Source organism: Mustela nigripes, chromosome 17 (genome assembly GCF_022355385.1).
Source record: "Mustela nigripes isolate SB6536 chromosome 17, MUSNIG.SB6536, whole genome shotgun sequence".
Taxonomy (NCBI): Eukaryota; Metazoa; Chordata; class Mammalia; order Carnivora; family Mustelidae; genus Mustela; species Mustela nigripes.
The window spans coordinates 13,382,211-13,401,380 of NC_081573.1; the positions used below are offsets into that span (position 1 = coordinate 13,382,211).

At 57.6% G+C, this 19,170-nt stretch overlaps 1 protein-coding gene across 4 annotated transcripts; it reads right to left on the bottom strand.

Moving 5' to 3' along the window:
- Nucleotides 1-106: 106 nt before the first annotated feature.
- On the bottom strand, nucleotides 107-19,068 carry BCKDHA (branched chain keto acid dehydrogenase E1 subunit alpha). Of its 4 annotated transcripts, XM_059382535.1 has the most exons (9): nucleotides 18,924-19,067; nucleotides 10,614-10,796; nucleotides 10,424-10,510; nucleotides 6,694-6,802; nucleotides 3,679-3,840; nucleotides 1,934-2,140; nucleotides 1,578-1,719; nucleotides 1,176-1,347; nucleotides 107-621 (listed from the first exon to the last, which is right to left on the bottom strand). In XM_059382535.1, the coding sequence occupies exons 1-9, from the start codon at nucleotides 19,032-19,034 to the stop codon at nucleotides 451-453; spliced, it is 1,344 nt and encodes a 447-aa protein (XP_059238518.1). In that variant the 5' UTR covers nucleotides 19,035-19,067; the 3' UTR covers nucleotides 107-450. The 4 variants fall into 4 exon arrangements, with proteins under 4 accessions (XP_059238518.1, XP_059238519.1, XP_059238520.1 ...); XM_059382536.1 differs by lacking the exon at nucleotides 3,679-3,840 and having other exon boundaries at nucleotides 18,924-19,068; XM_059382537.1 differs by lacking the exon at nucleotides 10,614-10,796.
- Between the last annotated feature and the right edge of the window lie 102 nt (nucleotides 19,069-19,170).

Sequence of the window (19,170 nt, forward strand, 5' to 3'; positions counted from 1 at the left end):
ATCTGGGTGGGGGGGGGGGGGTCTGTGAAACGACGGGTGATCCAAAACCAGCCAGTCCAGGCTCTCCTCCCACCTCCCAACGTCCAGGAAACAGACCAGCAAGGGGTACGAGCCAAGAGAGTTTATTGGCCACCTGCTGACGCCTTCTCATTGAGGAAGTAACTTCACAGGCTGACCCACCAAGCCCACCCCAAGGGGCTTCTAGTCCTAAAGGCTCCCCGGCCGGCCCAGCCCAGCCCCCCGGGAGAAGGCACTGTAACAGGAGAGGAGGGGTTCTGAGCCCCACCAGGTAACAGCCTAGAGGAGTGGGGGATGGGGGCTGGAGCCTGGCCCCAGTAGTGTGGAGGGAGCAGACTGCAGGAGGAGGATGGTACCCTGCTGCTCCCTGGGCCTCCCAGAGTGGGGCTGCCCCTCAGGGTGGTTGAGGTGGGGGTCGGGGATGAGCAGGCCTCACTTCTCAAAGTGGTCCAGAGGGTAGTGCTCCCCATAGGTCTGGAGGTGCCGGGCCAGGGCCTCCTGCTGCTTGCGGAGCTGGGTGGGCATCTCCTGGTACACGTCGGAGAAGAGCAGGCTAGGGCTGGGCTTCAGCTTCCGCTCAGCCTGCTCGAAGGCCTCCATCACCTGGGGGAGGGGGGGGGGACAGTAGGCACGCAGCTGGTCCCCAACCCCGCACCCGTGGGACCCCAGCCGGGGTTCCCATCTGGGCACAGAAAAGAGGATGGGCAGGGGTGAGAGGATCCACGTCGTCAGCACCTCCAGCCAGGCCCATCGTGCCCCGCGCGGTCTGGCACTGCATTAAATGCAGGGATTGGTGGGGTGGGACCAGGCAGCAGCCATTCAGATGTGAGGAAACTGAGGCCCAGAAGGAGGGCCCGAGCCCAGGACAGCTCTTCCCACAGGGTGCACTGCCCCAGCTCCAGGCTGAGGAGTGGGACACTCACTGCACATAGATTAAGGCAACTACCACTCGCACAGCCCCCGACGAGGATCTCTGCATGTCCCTGCCGAAGACGCAGCTAGGACCCGGCAAAGGCGCGTGCCCAGGCAGCCTGGCACTGCAGGCGGCAGTGAGACCCTGCTGGGCTATGCCCAGGTCTCCCAGCTCCGTGTGCCCCCAGTCCTTCCAGGCTTTTCCACCACACACTGTGCGGGACCACGCCCCCTGAGGCCCCCACCTTCTTACGGGACTGCTTCCTCCAGGCCTTCTCCTGCTCGTCATCCCACCAGCCCCGGCTCTGTAGGTAGTGGCGCAGCCGGGAGATGGGGTGGTCCTGCTTGTCCCAGTAGTTGACCTCGTCCACCGAGCGGTAGGCTGAGCTGTCATCACTAGTGCTGTGGTGCCCGATCCTGCAGGCAGAGGGGGCCCAGAGTCAGGCAGGAGCCCCCTGCAGTGGGTTAGGAGGGAGGGCAAAGACTAGGGGAGAAGGAGTAGCAATGGAATAGAGGCCACAAAGGGGATCCAACGTGAGTATCCAATAAAAGGGATGGGGTCCTATTCTGGGGTCATATTCTGGGGACAGTGACCCATGCAGGGAAGATGGGGTCAAGGCCACAGGGGGAATGGGGGAGGCAGGCACCTGTAGGTCATGGCCTCAATGAGGAAGGGCTGGTTCTCGGCCACAGCCCGCCGCCGGGCCTCCTTGGTGGCATTGTATACAGCAAATACATCATTGCCATCCACGCGTATGGATAAGATGCCGTAGCCCGGGCCTCGAGCAGCTGTGGGGACAGAAAGGCAGGTCAGGGACAGAGGCAGGTTGGGCATGGGGGGGGGGGGGCGCAGATGAGGACAATGAGCAGAGAAGAGGGAGGAGGGAGAGGGAGCAGGCAAGGCAGTGTTCCTGCGACCCCCTGCTGCAGACAGGGCAGGGAAAGGACTGCGGGGGTTGAAGGGCAAGCACGCAGACTGGGGAGCAGCCCACTGGGCCCCTACCAATGCCGTCCCCGCGGTACTGCTCTGAGGTAGGCGTGGAGATGGCATAGCCATTGTTCCGGCAGAAGAAGATGATGGGGCACTCGAGGGTAGCGGCAAAGTTGAAGCCGGCGTGTGCGTCCCCCTCGCTGGCAGCCCCTTCCCCGAAGTAGCAGATGACAACCCTGTTGGCGTTGGCCCGCTTGGCCGCATAGGCTGCCCCCACCGCTGCAGGGGCGGGGGAGGCAGTGAGCAGGAGCAGTCCCCCACCGCTCTGTCCTCTCACTCCAGCGCCCCCGCCCCGCTCTTGCCCCCCCCCCGGCCAATGGTGACTCCCCTAACTCCAGCTGCTCCCCTCACCTCTTCCACCCTCAAAACTCTGCCAGAATCTGACCCCGTGTCTCCAGGCCTCCTTCCCGTCTGTCTGCTCACCCGGTCACCTTGCCGGAGCTCCCAGCAGCCTCCTCACTGGCCTCCTGTTCCTCCCGCCCCCACCCGTTGCCCGGGGACAGCCAGAGGCCAGTTAAAATGGTTAAAATGTGAACCAGGCTGCCATTCCGGCCTGGCACCTCTCTCCCCCAAGGCTCCCACTGCTCTCAGCCTCCCCTGGATCCACAGCCTTCCCCCGCCACCACCGAGCCCCTCCTGGCTTCCCGCCCTGGTTCCACACCTGCCACGGGCTCCCAACCCTCAAGCCATCTAGCACGCACTTGCCTCAACCCCACATGGCACCCTCCCTAGCTCCTTCTGGTCTGTAAGAAATGTCACCTGTGACACAACCCCCTACCTTCCTCCATCACTGAAACTCCCTCTCCATCCCTGCAGGACTGCTCCCACCCCATCTGCTCCCCGTGCTCCCCCTGCGTGCTTCCTGCCTGTGTCCCCCACACGGAGGACTGAGGCGTCTGTCTCTTGCTCACTGCGCCCAGCACAGTGCCCACATAGCAGGGATTCCAATGTCTGCCAGCCAAGAGGCCTAACAGTCACTCAAACGGAGGGTAAGGGGCCAGGGCCCAGCCTTCTGGAAATCCCACCTACCCTCAGGGAACATGCCACCTCCTCTCACAAAGCTGCCCTGCCCGCCGCCCGCCTCCCACCTCAGAGGTGCCAACGGTGCCTTATTCCAGGCACCTGGAGCTAAGTGAGCTAAGGCACACGGATGGGCCAGCGACCATCCCACCGCTCAGCCCCATGGACATAGCAACACATGTCTCTCAGCCACCCGGAGTCAGAGACAGCCGGAGCCCAGCTGGCCCATGACTGAACCACAGGCAGGGAGGGAGGGCAGGTTCCGGGGTCTCTATGCCATGTGGGTGTGGGCCTGGCCCAAGGGCTCTGCTCCCTAAGCGGTCACTTTTGAGCAAAGTGACTCTCGCTGCTCTAGGGACTGGGCTGGCCAGAGTAAGCTTCAGTAGATTCAGACTCCGAGGACTGAGGGAGAGCAGGGTTGGGGGCAGGAACTCAGCTCTGCCCAGGTACCCTTTGCAAAAAGCTGGTTCTCGCTCAGTCGCGCGCAGTCGCCATGTCGGTGAGCGGACCGATGGGACCGGCAGGTCAGGAAACGAGAGCATGGTCATTCCAGCCCCAGCCTGCCAAACCAGAGCCCTCCTTTGGAGACTCCCAGATGAGAAGGGTCTGTGCTTGGAAAGTCTCGAGACTGGCACCCCTTTCCCCGGGAGCCCCCAGAAGGGCAGGGAAGGAGAAGGGCTGGGCCACACCGGGGAGGACACTGGTGTTCGAGCCCCAAGCCCGGGACGAGTCCTCACCCTGCGGGATCTGTGTGGCCAGCGGAGACGAGATGGTGACGAAGTGGCGCTCCCTGCAGCCATAGTGCACGGGCATCTGGCGGCCCTTGCCCAGGTCGCTCACGTTGCCGTAGCACTGGGCCATGAAAAGCTCCAGGGGGTAGTCTCGGTACATGAGCACACCTGCAGGCCAGGGGAGGCGGGGTGCGCGTGAGCCTGCCGCTGGCGCGGAGTCAGAGCGACCCCTGGCCGTCCCAGGGCAAGGCCCCTGCCACCTGGGTTCCACGTTCCAGTGGGTCCAGAAGGGAATTGGAGTAGGGAAGGGGAGGCAGATTCAGAGGCTCAGAGGGGGTGGGGCAGACCACAGAGCTCGGGCCTATCCCGAAAGGGAGGCCTTGTTCCAAACATCCCAGCTGCTCCGAGACGCCCGATGGCTCATGGCTTGGCTTTTCAAAAGAAGGCAAAATCTTTTTTTTTTTTTTAAATGAGAAACTATTGATGTTTCAACTCATACCTTACTTCCAAAATCATTACATGAACCAAGTAAAAGTACAGGCCGCTAGCCCACAATTTCTGAACTAGAGAGATGATATTTGAATGTGTTCACGGCTGTACTATCCTCTCTTCCAACCAAACCTCTCCACCACATGGAAGCACTCTGGGTGAAGGGCGCCTGGCCTGCTGAGTTGGACAGGACGAGGTCAAGGTGGTCCTGGAATGAGCAATGACCCGCTCTCGTTGGAGGACGATCGTCACACCCACAGCCGAGGGGCCACGCTGGGGGTTCAAGGACATGCGCGGAAGCACCCAGAACCTGAGCACTGTAGGGCAGCAGCTGGCTGGTGCAGGCATTTCCAGACCTCTTCCTTCACTGGGGAACTATTCCTTCACGTGATGATGTAATCAGGGTCCCACTGCACACCAGCCACATTTTGTGCCGGCTGTGCCCACGCTCCCTGAAGGACTGCAATATGGATACAACGCTTGGGGCCGGGCACCTTTCTTCGGAGCACCTTCCAGAGATTAACTTAATCCTCACGACCCCTGAGGGAGCATTATTCTCCCCATTTACAGATAGGGAAACTGAGGTAGGAGAGCTCCCAGAGCCGGCTCGAGGTCACACCGTAAGGCAGTGGGTGGGGTGTGGGGGGCCACACAGAGCTCACCCTTCATGACTGGGGCTGCAGCGGGGCTGGGGGGGTGTTTACCAGCTAACAGGGTGCCACGGCCAAGACACCCCGCCCACTGTGAGCACTGCCCAGACAGTCAGGTCCCAAGCACACACCTGAAGTGGCAGTCGGGGTGGGGGTGCTGGGCGGGACGGCAGCCTTCGCCTTCCATAGAACTAGACGTGGGGTTTCCTGTCACCCACACATACTCACAGGGTGGCCACGTGGTACATAACACAGACCAAAGATGGGGTGTCCGGGTCAGTGTGGGATTGAGGGCCATGTCAGGGGCCTTCTTCACAGCGCGAGAAGCCACGGGCAGAGCCAGGAATCCTGGGGCCAGGTGGGCCTGCGACGCCCCGGAAAACCACAGGCCCCACGGCAACAACTGCTCTAGGTGGGAACGTGCTGCCCGTGAGCTCCCTGATGAGGGTCCCTTCCTGCCAGTGCTACGGCCAGCAGGCCACTTACATCCTTGGTTTACACCGAACCGCCCTGCGTGGGCAGCACCACAGAGGGCTCCACCCCTCAGGAGGCTCGTGGCCTGCACACTGGGCCAGAACCTTCTGGGCTGCCTGCCGCCTGGCTCAGACAGGAAACGTAGCTGTTGAGAGGCTCCTTCCCATGGATCAGGGCAGGCAAAAGCAGGTCCAGCACTTAGCACAGCACCGGGGCCTGGAAGGGCTCAGCTGGGAGGGGGTCTGGCTACTGCTCCGAGCACCCTTGTTCTCCGCACCCCAAAGACGGGGACTGAGAGAGGGGAGCAGCCGCCCCAGCGAGGCCGGCCACAGGTCTCCGTGACTCCCACCCCTCGCGGCTGCCCAGACACAGGCTGCCTTCTGCGGGGGGCTTCGGCGCGGTAGGGCTCCTTCCTGCAGGGCACCCAGGGCCAGCCCCCCATCCCATGTGTGGAGAGCCCAGTGGCTGCCCACAGCTCCAAGCCCCTTGCTCATCCCACCTGGAGCCCTCACCAGAGAGGCCCCTTCAGCAAAAACAAGCGGGAGGTGGGAGGTGCTCAGCAAATCTGGCGGGGGCCCACAGCTCAGTGTCTGGGGATACCCAATACACAGGACTTCTGTACCTGGAGAGCGTGGGGGACAGGGACAGGAGCAGATGGGAATGCCACACTGCCTGCCCAGCCAGCCTGCCCGCTGCTGAAGAGCTGTCCCAGGTGAGAGTCCCCCACCCCCACCGGTGCCAGACCCTGTGCTGCGGGCTTTGTGTCCCCTGCCCCGTGACTCCCCTCCACAGCCCTTACCCAGTCACTCCTCCATGCTCATCGACCTGCTTCACACCTCTCGTTCTGTCACTCCCTCACTCAGAAGGGGCCAGTCTGGGTTGCCACTGCCAGGGCCTCCTGTTTGCTCTGCTCCCTGAAGGACACAGAGCCCAGAGAGGCCAGGGGAGCCCTACACTCTGGACGGGGGTCCCCATGTGGGGCCCCTGAGGCCAGGCCTGCCCTGACTGCATGCTGCCAGCACTCGCCAGGCAGGGGTCACAGTGCCATCAGCAGTTCTGTGTTGGAGATCACAGAGCAGAGGCTCACAGAAGGGAAGCAATTTGACCCGAACTTGACAGTGGCAGCCGGCAGAGCACAGAGAGGCCCAAGCATAGGCTCTTCTCTATAAGCCTCCCTGCCTGGCCTCCAGACGGAGGAAGCCTGCCGCCACACACCCCTGGACCTGGCTTGGCCCTTTTTTGCTCAGAAAGCTCTCCCTGCAGTCCTTTAATCCTCCCTGACATCAAGCTGCTCCTAGAAGAGCAGCCAGGGTAGCTAACACGGGCCTCCCCTAACCACCCAGAGGGACAGGGCCTGACCTGTCTCCATGGGGACCACAGACGCAGGCCACCAACACGGCAGACGTACCTGCCTCCCGGTACTGGCCAAACACCAGATCCGTGTTGTCTAGCGCCGCTGCACTCCCCACATGCGTCCCCTCCTCGCCATAGTTGGTCATGTAGAAGGAGATCCGGCCCTGGGGGTGCAGGAGGGCCCGGGGGCCCAGGCTCCATTATGCTGGGCAATGACAGGCAACCATCCAGATAACTGCCCAGCTTCTGGAGACTTCATTCATCCCCAGACACACTTCCTGGGCCAGGCCAGGCTGGGGTTCCCACCTTCCCAGAGGAACTGCCAGATTGGTGAGAGGCAGAGCGCCGGGACTCTGCCGGGGCTCTGCAGGAGGCCGACGTGTGTGTGCAGCCCACCACAGAGGGGCAGCAGGGAGAAATGCCTGAGCCGGGCAAAGCTGGGGGAGATGCAGGTTTCCAAGGAGAAATAACAGTTAAGGCCACGAGGCCAGAATGGCTGGGACAGAAAGTGGGAGGGGTGGGGACAGACCAGGCGGAGAGGCAGTGCCCAGTAAGGCCGTGAATGACACAACAGGACTTTACCTTGAGAACTGCGCCCACAGCTCTTCCCAGAGCAACAGTTCAGGAACAGCTCTCTGGCTATCATGTGGGAAATGGATGGTGGTGGCAGGACTGAGTGCAGCCCACCAGGCAAGAGGGGTGGTAGCTGGGCCTGGTCACGGCAGGAGGCAGGCAGAGAAGTGGAGGGGAGAGGCTTAAGCAGAGTCAAAGTGCCAAGGAGCGGCAGACCCTGCCCACACTGACACCCTGGCCGACTCCCTTCTTCTGAGCCCCCCAACTCTAGAGCCTGGAAAAGCCAAACATTCTCCAAATCTCCCTTATAGCCAGAGGTGGCCACAGACACAGTTCCAGCCAGAGACTTCTCTGGCTTTCCTGATAAAAGAGATGAGTGTTGCTGGCCCCAGCCCTTCTTCTGCCTGGCACACTGCTGGGAGGCTGGACCTGTGGCAGCCATCTTGCGAAAATGAGGCAACACCTGTGGGATGAAAGCCAACTCGCCCACGATGGTGAAGCAGAAATGCAGGAAATCTAGGCTCCTGACGTGGTGCTGAGCAGCAGAATCGATTTTTAACTAAACAGGGAGGGACAAAGTAAAGTAGATAGGAGAAAGTGATGCGAGGGGGAGAATGGAGACAGGGAGGAGATGCAGGTCTCCAGCTTGGGCAGATGGGTGAATGGTGGCACCCTCCACTGAGAAATAGCCCGAGAGAGGAAGATGCCGAGGTCAAGTCTGGACAGGCTAAACTTGGTGTGGGACAGCCAAGGCAAGAAGCCAAGTAGATCTGGGGTTAAGATGTGAAGTCTGGCCGGGTATCTGCGGCACCCCTGGCACACAGCCAGAACTAAGCTCCCCGGCACCACATGTAAAGTGAGAGAGCTCCGGTCAGTATCTGAGGGATGCCCCCTGCCCAGTCCTCATGTGTTCTGCAGCTCAGGCTGTCATGGTGGGAGAACTAGATGAATAAAGCTTTCCTCTAAGTTGGGAGCCAATTAAAAGTTAATTGACCTCCCACAGCCACATGGGCTGATGCTGGGTGCTAGAGGCCTGGGAGGGCTGTCAAGGGTGGTGTGGGGAGGAGCTGGAGAGGCCTCCTACCCAGGAAACCGGACCGAGCTCAAGGCAGAGGTCACTGGTCACCTACCCAGTATCCTACCCCTCTTTGTGCTTGCTAACCGAGATTGCATTCCACAGGCACCAGCTGCCCACAAGGAAAGACCACATTTCAGCCTCCTTGCAGCTGGGAGCACCACATGCAGTGTCTCAGACGCTACTGGGTGGGATTGCCTGCAAAGCTCTAGAACAGTGGGCATGAGGAGATAGCTGGGACATGCCATGTCTGACCTGCCACCTTCCTTCCACTTACTGCCTGGAATGCGGCATGATGAAGGTAGCTCCGGTGGCCATTTGGCTCATGAAGGACCCTCGAGGCTAGAAGCCGAAGCTGGGTATCCAGTGACATCGTGAGGCCACCATACTGGCCCCACCCCATTTTCAGATTTCCTCTATGCAAGATTAAAAGCCCTCCTAATCTGTCTGTTTAAGCGACTGCATTGGTTTCTGTTAGGATTTGGGGGGCACCTGGGGGAGGTCTGTTACTTACAGCTGAGCAGAAGCCTGGCTAATATAAGCTGAGCCTTGACACAGGAGTGGATCTTACTGAGGTCTGCTCTGATCCTACTGGCCTCCTCAGCCAGGGGACAAGGCGCTTTGTGCGCTGGGCCTCACAGAATTCCTACCCCTACCTTGCTATCCCCACTTTTTAGCATACCGAAGAAACTGAGGCAAAGGCAGGCAAAATCGCTGCCCAAAGTCCCCGCTGTGACCAGACTCGCATCTCTCAGATTCCAAAGCTCCCGTCTGCACAGCCAACTCAGGCAGGGAGGAGCCCAGGCATGTTGAGAGCGGGGGAGGGGTGGCCCAGCCTTGGCGGTAAGGCTGCAGAGAGCCCAGAGAGCCCAGGCCACAGGGGAATGGGGGATAGGGGAAGAGGAAAGGCCAGGCCTGCCCCTGTGGGGTACAGGAGCCAAGGGAAGTTTCTGGGCAAGTTTTGGGGTGGAAGTACAACCCTAAGTTGGAAAACCCAGAGGTAGTGTCCTGTCTCATAGGCCAGGGAGTTTCATGCTTTAGTCCACAGGATGGCCTGGGGGCTTGATTCTCAGGCCCATCCCTACTCCTGTCCCAGCAGGTGCCGCAGGCACCCAAGGGCCCACTGCCCAACATTCATCCCACCTTTCCCACAGGAACCCTGGGCCCTGGGAGGAATGGATTCTAGGGATGGATTCTGCTCTCTTGGATCCTAGGGATGGCACATGGTTCTCCTGGCCAAGGGCTGGCTGAAGGCAGGGTCTGTGACCAAAGTTCAGACCACGAGCATTAGCCCTGGCCTTTGTTGGAACCTCAGGAAACAAACATTCTCTTTCCGCTGCTAAGCAAAAAGGTTGTGAGCTTGGCAGGATTATGATAGCTAGTATTTACAGCATGCTGGCTAAACACCAATGTCGTTCTTCCTAAGGCCACAACATATGCCACTGGCAGTCCTTAAGGCAACGGGAAGACCTGACAAATGAAGTGACTCCCCCAGGGCACAGCTACAAAATGGCAGAATGAAGACTTGGGTTGTAAAGTCCTGCCCTGGAGCCTGTGCCCTGATCCTCTCTCCGCCACTTGTCCTTGAGCCTAGACCTGCCAGATGCAGGAAGCTGAGAGCATGGAAAAGACACCCGGTGAGAGAAACAAGTCTGATTACACTGAGCTCCTGGGATCCGGCCACATCTGAAACAGGACCCTCTGAAAGTGAAGTTACCTGAGTCCATAAATTGCCTCTTTGTTGACACTGCTCTGACGAGGTCTCTGTCCACGACCACAAACACAGCTGAGGCTCACAGTCTGTGTGACGCAGGCGCCCAGAAGCACAGAGTGGCACCCTGGTTTCTCAGGACTGGGAGCTCCCCAAGGGAAAGCCTGTCAGGTCTTCCTGCCGGATCATCCCCAGCACAGACACGCCCCCAGCCAGGAACACGGGAGGATCTGATCCATGCTTCCGCCCTCAGGCAGCACCCGTCCCATACTTCTCCTCCAATGTTCTCTATCCTTGAGAACCTCAAGGACTCTGAGGACACCAAGACAAAGGACCTCCAACCCCCCCACCTTGGGAGTCATCTTCTGGCTCGAACACAGGGAGGGCGACCTAAGGAACCCCCCTCCCCAGGCCCAGCGCACGCACCTGGCGCTGGGACTCGTAGAGGATGCGGTCCATGGTATTGAGCAGAGTCATGCTCCTGTACAGCTTGAGCACCTTCTCCTGGGGCAGCTGCGGGCGGAGCAGACAGACACGGGGCAGTTGGGACCAGAGAGGAGACAGACAAGGAGCCCAGGCATGGGAGACACAGTAGGGGAAGGAGAGGGCCTCTCACGTGGGGATCCTCGCTGGGGTTGATAATCTGGCCCTGCCGGTCCATGACACGGTAGACGGGGATCCCAGAGATGACATTGGGCTGGATGAATTCTAGCTTGTCTATGAACTCCGCCGAGGCCCCCGGGAACTGGGGCTTGTCATCCAGGGACGGGAAGTGCTGCTGCTCCTGTCTCTGGGGGAGCTGGGGAGACAGGAGGGTGGGGGCGGGGGTGCTCATGTCAGGAGAAGCAGAGGCTTTCCTGGCTTGACCTCAGGGCAGCAGGCAGTATGGCCTGGTAGTTAAGCCCCTGGACCCCAGTGGGCCCTGTGGCCTGACACACTGAGTACGGATCGCAGCTCCACCGCTTTCTTGATGTGTGACCTTGGGCAAGTCACCAGAACTCCTCTGTGTCTCCTCATCTGTAAAACTGAGGGGCAGATACCATCTATTGCAAAAGGCGGCTGTAAAGATTAAACACCTGCAGAGCAGCAGTCAGTCGGCTCAAGAACCAGGAGTTGCTCTGTCTGAAGCCCCGATGCCTCACCCTGGCATTCAAAGCCTCTCCAGTCTGACCAGATACCCCCATTCACCGTCACCCACTGCCACCGCAGGCTCACCCACCCTCAGTACCCTCCAGCCGGCCGGATGGGCTCTTCACTGCCCCCACACAACCAGGGTGGACACCCAGGATCGAGGAAGTCTCTGGGGTTTTAGGTGTCAGCCTGCCTGGGTTCAAATCCCTTACTAGGTGATCAGAGGAGAGTGACTTCCCCTCTGCCAGGGGCCCCTTTCTCATCTGTAAAAGGGAAACCACCTCATGGAAGGGTCGTGAGGCTTGAACAACATCCTGCACACAAAACTGGTTAACAGAGTACTTGGAAGTCATAGGGCAAACGCTCAGGAAATGTCAACGGTCACTTCTGCCACCACCACACGGCTGCATCCATCTCTTTATTGAACGTCTGTTCCCCTCTTCCCCCAGCAAGCTTCCATGCTTCGATGGTCTCTATGCTCCTGTCCCAACCCCCACCCCTCTAGGCCCAGATGGACTCCTTCAACAAATATTTGAGCACCTGCTTTGTTCCAAGCCCTGAGCCGGGTTCTGGGGACCTAAGAGAAGTAAGACATCTGTCACTGCTGCCCAGGGAGGAAGCTGGCGGCCAAGCAAGTGCAACTGAGGCTGGGGCTGATCCATTCTTGCCCAAGAGAAGCCTTAAGCATGGGAGAGTGGGAAGGAGCCAGGCTTCCTAAGGAAGCAACCTGAGAGTGAGAGGGAAGCTGGGGGTCAGGGAAGGAGCCCCGGAGGCCGGGGTCACAGAACATGCCAAAGACAGAAAGCGAAGGATGGAATGTCACTTGTGAAAACTGGAAGAAGTTGGATGGCTAGAGAAGCCCTGGGGGTTGGCGGGCATGGCACCCCCTCTGCTGGCAGAGAAAACCCAGGAAAAGTCCACTGGGCAGCCTCTGGGTGCCAACCCCATTTCTCAGCCTTGACCTGGTCTCAGCACTGCCAGTGCTCGCCTTAAGCAAGCCTGGCCAGCTGCCAGTGGAGCTCTGCACCCACAATATCACTGGGTCCTCAGCCTGCCTGCTCTGGCCTGAGGAGGGAGGAAGCAGAGATACTGGGGGTAACATCACCTGCACCACAGCTACAAACAGGTCAGTCAGCTTCCAAAGCAGGCCGGGCTGAGAAGCAGACCCCAAAGCCCTGCTCGTCCCCCCAGCTGCCATGGCTGACCCAGCTTCTGCCTGCCCATCTATGGGGATCACGGCTTTGCCTCCGGGAGGAACTCAACAAGCAACTGGCTGGCTCCCCAACACCCCTCAAGTGCTCAGGTGTGCACCCCACTCCCCCTCCTTGAATTGCCTGGCAGAGCAGCCAAGGATCCAGGGGGAAGCGTGAGCACGGGGGCTTTTATCTGCGTCTATGGCTGTGAGGAAATAAAGGAAACGACACTCCCCACGGCAGGGCAGGTCCAGGCGTAACCACAGCAGCAGACTTCCCCTGCTTGTGAGGGAAGCCACTGAACTCCGGCCACCCCCACACCCCCCTCCTGAGCACCCACACTGGCCAGAACTTTCTGTCCCCCCCACCCCCAGGATCGGCAGTCTGTGTCTACCTCCCACACAGATCACAAGCTCAGGGAGGGCAGGGAGCGTGTTGGGCTCGATTCTCACAGCAGGCACTCGGCAGGCCATTACCAAAGGGACAGAGGGATGAGTGTGTGGGGTTGCTGGCCTTGGAGCCCGACTGATGTGGGTGCCAGAATCTGATCTCACCACGTGGCTCTTTGCAAAACGCCCTGTGCCCACGAATTTCCTCATGTGTAGAACGGCTACACAGGGCTGAAACAGAAAGTTCCTGACATGAGGGACACAAAGCACATGGATGGGATGCATTCATGAGCTCAAAACTTGGTAGAAAGGAAAACCACCCCAAAACCTCGGAAGGGTATGAAATGGGAAACAGAAAATGGCTGGCCCTTCGGGAAGAGGACAAGGAAAAGCTGGGGAGAAGGTCTGGCAGCAGGGCACCCTGGACAGTAACAGCAGGTGGTGGAACAGGCCGGCTGGGGGTTCGGGGCTGGCAGGGGGCAGAGGACGAGGTTACAGGGCTGAGAACAGACTGGGCTGTCAGGACAGGGCTCTGCCTGCCTCTGGTGGCTGAGCAGCGGCCACCGGGGCACCCTGGCACACCCCACACTGGCCTTGCCTTGCGGGGCGGAGGGGGAGAACTTCCTTCCTGGGCCTGTGACACTGGGGTGCAGACCCCAAGGCTACTGTGCTGACTGGGTGAGTGGCCAGCCCAGAGGAAATGTCCCCCCGGGGGAGGAGTGTAGAATGGCCTAAGGAAGGATGCGACTCCACCCTCTTTTTCTTCTGACTGTGGGGAGGAGGGGATAGTTTGCCGAGGTGGTGGCCGGCAGCTTACAATGGCCGCACAAAGCCTGGCTCCAGCCACACAGGAAACAGAGGCCTGCCCTGGAGGGTTGCATGGCCCAGCAGGTACTCGGTGCCAGGCCCCCTGTGGAGCCACTCCCCAAGGTTAATTAAGACTCCCCGCAGCCCGAAGCTACTGAATGGCACCCCACTGGGCCCTAAACTGGTTGAAGAGGAGAGGGGTGGCCAGGTGACCAACACCCAACACGAGGGTTACAGGCTGCAGCAGGTGCCAGGTGGACGCCCACTAGGAGGGGGAGGAGAAGGGACTCCAGTGCTAAAAGGCTTGGTCGGGGCTCTGTTCTATCCAGCAACGCCATCAGGTCTCCCTGAACCAGTGTCCCCTTGTGGAAAGGACGAGAACTGCTACTCCACACGTGCAGGGGAAGATGGCTCTAGGGGGATCTTCTGTGACCAGCATCAGAGGGAACATGAGGGAAAGCTTTCTGGAGAAGGGGGAGTTACACCGAGGCCTGCTGAACCAGCAGGGGCGAGGCAGGCAGAAGCTGGGGGAGGAAGGCACCAGTCCCCAGCAACCAGCAAGGCCAAGGTGAGTGGAGAGAGCAGAGAATGAATGAGGCTGCAACACATTAGGAAGGAGAGCTGATACCATGCACTTCCCCACCTTCTCTGAACCCATGGAGATGGCAGGATCCTCTCACTTCAGGTCTGGGGGCTGGTTGGGGAGGGGAGTGATTTGCCCCAGGGCAGGGAGATCATGACAACGTGGTGTACAGAGCTGCCCAAGGAGCGCTAGAGAGAAAGGGGGGTCTGGCCGTGGACAGTTCTGTGGATGCTGCCAGCGGGCTGAGTCCTCTGTACCGTGAAGGCCACAGAACACAGGGGCTCTGGCAAGCATGATGTGGCCCGGGGCACTGCTAGCGGGAAGTCCCGAGGGAGGACACCCTTTCTGACAGCCCCAGACTTACTGTCCCTGGAGAAAAACTGTAGCCTCCCCACTTCTTGAGATCCTACCGAGTACTCAGGACAAGTGCCTCCTAAGAACCATTTGCTTTCATCTTCATGTCTCTCTGAGAGAAGTGCCGCCGATGTCCCCGTTTTACAGATGGACACTGGTCAGGAACGCTTCTCCCAGGAAGCGGCTGGTCAGCTGACACCTAAAGTATCATATTCCCACAAAGGCCTCCAGGTAGAAGGAGCTCATTCAAGGGAGGGCAAAGGGGCCCAAGGGGCTGAAGGGCAGGGAGGGAAGGGCGTGATGGGGGCTGGGGTGCCCCCCACTAGTTTCTCATCAGCCCCTAAGGCCCCAAGCAGAAGCTGCTGTTACACGCCGAGACCAGACCCCCAAGACCAGACCAAGGACGATGTTGCAAGACTTGAACTGAAGCCCTATTGCTTCTCCTAGCAGCCTGGTACTATGGAGAGACACTGGGCTTTACGGTCCAGAAGGCCAAGTTCAGACCTCACCTCCCCAGGCCTCAGTTTCCCCACTCATGACAGAAGAAAACTGCCAGTACCTTGCAGTGTGGCTGTATTAGACGGAATGACGGACTGAGTTGGTGACGTAACTCCTAAGTGTTTCCTGATGTGAAAAATGAGGCCTTGGACCTCAAGCCACCCGTCAAGAGGGCAATGGACCCATACAGTGAGGAGATAAGCGATGCCCATCTCCATTCGTGCCTCCACGCACACTGGGCACCGCCGCCTGGAGATGGCACATGGGGCGCTGGGACTTCCCGCTAGCAGTGCCCCGGGCCGCATCATGCTTGCCAGAGCCCCTGTGTTCTGTGGCCTTCACGATACAGAGGACTCAGCTCCCGACAGTCAGAGAAACAACATCACTGATGATCCACAAAGAGCGAGCTCTAGGTGTTTCCTCCCTCCCAGAGGAGGGACTCAAGTCACCCCACCTGCTAGGCTCACAGAAGTAAAGTGACTTGGCTGGGATCCCTCTTGGTTCTTGGAGTGTTGGCTGAGAAACCAGCTCAGGACTCCCTGACAATTAAGTTTCCTTTCTCCTCTTCTCCCTGAGCACTGAAATGTCTGCTATCACCTGCCCGGAAGCAGGGGAATCAGACGAACACCTCCTGAGCAACAGGAACGTGGAAAAGAGAGGCAAGCAGGCAGAGATGAAGTCAGGCAGCCCGAGCCTTTCCCCCAACCACCCACCTGTCAGGTGCAACACAGCCCCTCCACCCTCCCCCAAAGCAGGATCTCTGCACTTGGCCCTGCACCACCATCCAATATGGCAGCCACCAGCCACCTGCGGCTATTTAAACTGATTAAAATTAAATAAAATGAAAACTTCAGTTCCTGGGCCATACTGATCACACTGAGAGCTCAGTACCCAAGTGTAGTCAAGTAGCTACTATACTGGGCAGCACACACCTAGCACAAAAACACACCATCACTACTGCAGAATGTTCTAGCGGACAGATCCTAGTCTGCAATCTTCTTTGACTAGAAGGCGCCTGGGTGGCTCAATCAATTGTCTGCCTCCAGCTCAGGTCATGATCCCAGGGTCCTGGGATCAAGCCCCCAGTCAGGCTCCCTGCTCAGGGGGAAGCCTACTTCTCCCTTTCCCACTCCCTCTGCTTGTGCTCCTTCTCTCTGTGTCTCTCTCTCTGGCAAATAAACAACAACAAAAAAATTGTTTAAAATATTGTTTGACTATGGGGCGCCTGGGTGGCTCAGTGGGTTAAGCCGCTGCCTTCGGCTCAGGTCATGATCTCAGGATCCTGGGATCGAGTCCCGCATCGGGCTCTCTGCTCGGCAGGGAGCCTGCTTCCCTCTCTCTCTCTCTCTCTGCCTGCCTCTCCATCTACTTGTGATTTCTCTCTGTCAAATAAATAAATAAAATCTTAAAAAAAAAAAAATATTGTTTGACTAAATCCCACTACTCTTTCCCTTCTCTCAAAAATGGTCTCCTTTTTAATCTTAGAAAATACAAGTGGGAGAGGGACTCCAGGCTGTTTAGTGGGTAGAGCATTCAACTCATGATTTCTGGGTTGTGAGCTCGAGAGCCACATTGGGTATAGAGATTACTTTAAAAATTGAAAAAATAAAAAAATAAAAATAAGTGAGAGTAATAAAAGTGGGGAAAAGCAAGCAAGGACTATACAAATATATAAACTTAAAAATACACAAATAGGGACTCCTGAGCTGCTCAGTTGATTAAGAAGCTGCCTTCAGGGGGCCCCTGAGTGGCTCAGTGGGTTAAAGCCTCTGCCTTCGACTTGGGTCATAATCCCAGGGTTCTGGGATCCAGCCCCGAATCGGGCTCCCTGCTCACCAGGGAACCTGCTTCCTCCTCTATCTCTGCCTGCTTGTGATCTCTGTCAAATAAATTAATTAATTAAATCTTTTAAAAAAGAGAGAGAGAGAGGGAGAGAGAGAAGCTGCCTTTGGCTCAGGTTATGGTCCCAGGGTCCTGGGACTGCATCAGGCTCCCTGCTCTGTGGAGAGCCTGTTTCTCCCTCTCCCTCTGCCTGCTGCTTCCTCTGCTTGTGTCCTCTCTCTGTCAAATAAATAAATAAATAAAATTTTAAATGCACAAATAAAACATAAGTACTATGAAAGACTCCCTCCAAAAAAATCTCCCTTTCATTCACATCACCCACCAAAAAAATGAAGGAGAGTCAAGAGGGAAAAGCAGCAGGGAGTCTGAGCCTGGAATGAAGCAGATTTAATCTGCCATAAATGACCTTTCCCTGCTTTCTGCCTTACCCACCTCCCGCCCCACAGGCCCAGCCAATGGACTCTTGGGACTAGGATCAGGATCTGCTTGCTCCAAAAACAGCCACAAAGAACAGCCCAAACACAGGAAGCTGCCCCACCCCCAGCCTCCTCCAGAAATCTTTCCAGAATTACCTGCTTCAAGTGTCTCCTTTTCCTATCTATGTCCGCTCTCCTTATGCCAGGCCCACCCTCTTCACTCTCCTCCCCTGCTTCTCTCCTTATATAGAGTGTCCTCCTACAGAGTCTACCTTACTCTCCTAAAGGATTAGGGATCGGAGGGCCAGACTCAACCCCAGAAGATCTGGACAGTTTTCCTTTCAAGGGCCTTCACCAATCCAGGTCCTGCCAAGGTCACCTCCTTTTTTCTTCTGATCTCCAAGGTCAGTTTCTGTCCCTTCCCTCCACCCTTACTTTCAACAGTGACCAACATTCCTATTGCCCTTATCAAATATCAGGTCCAGTTCTCACTTTACATTTCTTTAATTTTACTACAACCCTACAAGGTAGTCAGTTAGCATTTTAAAAAGAGGAAAATGCACCCCTCTGTAGAGGTCCAGAGGAGCAGTCCTTTGCCCAAGACCACATAGCTGGAAAGCAGCAGGGATATGAACTCACCTTCCGAAATACCATTCTCTCTGGTGTGTGAAATTTAAGTTCATGGCTCTTCCACAGCCCAGTGCCTCTCTCCCTCTAATCAAACTTCCAGCTAGACTTCTGCTGTGTGAACTTACAGTTAGCAGCATCAACCCAAGAGGATTCCGACCCTTTTGATAAGAATTAAGCATTTCTTGGGGGCACCTGGGTGGCTCATTCGGTTAAACATCTGCCTTCCCTTAAGCAGCTGCCTTCCAATCAGGTCTTGCCGGAGTCCTAGAATCAAGCCCCAAACCCGGCTCTTTGCTCAGCAGGGAGTCTGCTTCTCTCTCTCTCTCTCTCTCTCTCTGCCACTCAACACAGCTCATGCTCTCCCAACCTCCCTATCTCGCTCGCTCTCAAATAAATAAAATCTTTAAAAAAAAAAAAAAAAAAAAAAGAACTAGGCATTTCTCAAATGTTACTCAGAAATGTCGACAGGGTGCTGCTCCGCCTGGACCTCTCTAGCTCTTTTCCTCAACAAATTTTTATACGTTATCTCCTCTGCTGAATGACCGAAACAGACAGGTCCTTTTTCTGACATTCGATCCGGGACACAAGATCAAACGACTTTGTTACGCAATTCATTTTAAAATCAGAACAGCAGTAAAGGAACAAAGAAAAGCAGGACACTTTAAAAGCCCGCGCCGGAAAACCCTTTCTCTTTTTTTCTCCTTTTTGAAGGGGGAGAGGGAATCTTTACCAAGAAGAAAGTCTCTCCCTTGGGCAGTTTCACTCTCCAATGCCTCCGAGGAAATGTTTCGCCTTCCTCCCGTGTCCCGGGTCCACGCGGCCTCCCGCGGGGATGAGCAGCAACTAAAAAGGAATCCCCTCCCTCTCCCCAAATTGTCTCCCTCCCTCCGGGCCCACGAAGGAGCTGCCTCACTTCTCTCCTGAGGAAGTGGAAGTCCTTCCCGAGTGTCCTCTCCGAGTAGTTCTCTCAGCCCCTGTCCCTTCTGTGACGGTCCCCTCTTCACTCCCTGCACAGACCCCCACATGGGAAGACGGTGTTGACATCCCTATTTTCCCTCAGAGAAAACTTCCCCAGGTACTCACAGATCTAGCCAGGCCGCGAGCCCCAGACCGCCGCAGGAGGAGGCCAGCCTGGCCCAAGCCTCGACTTGAGCCCCAGATTCTCGCCGCCGCAGCCGCCACCGCCACCGCCATTTTGGCTAACAACCCCACAGCGCTCCGCCCCTCTCCTCAGCTAGGCTGGGGGCTGCCCCTTTATGAACCTGATTCAACTGCTAGCACCGCCCTGCCAAAAACCACAAGGTGCTAATCCTGAGGTCTCTGCAGCACA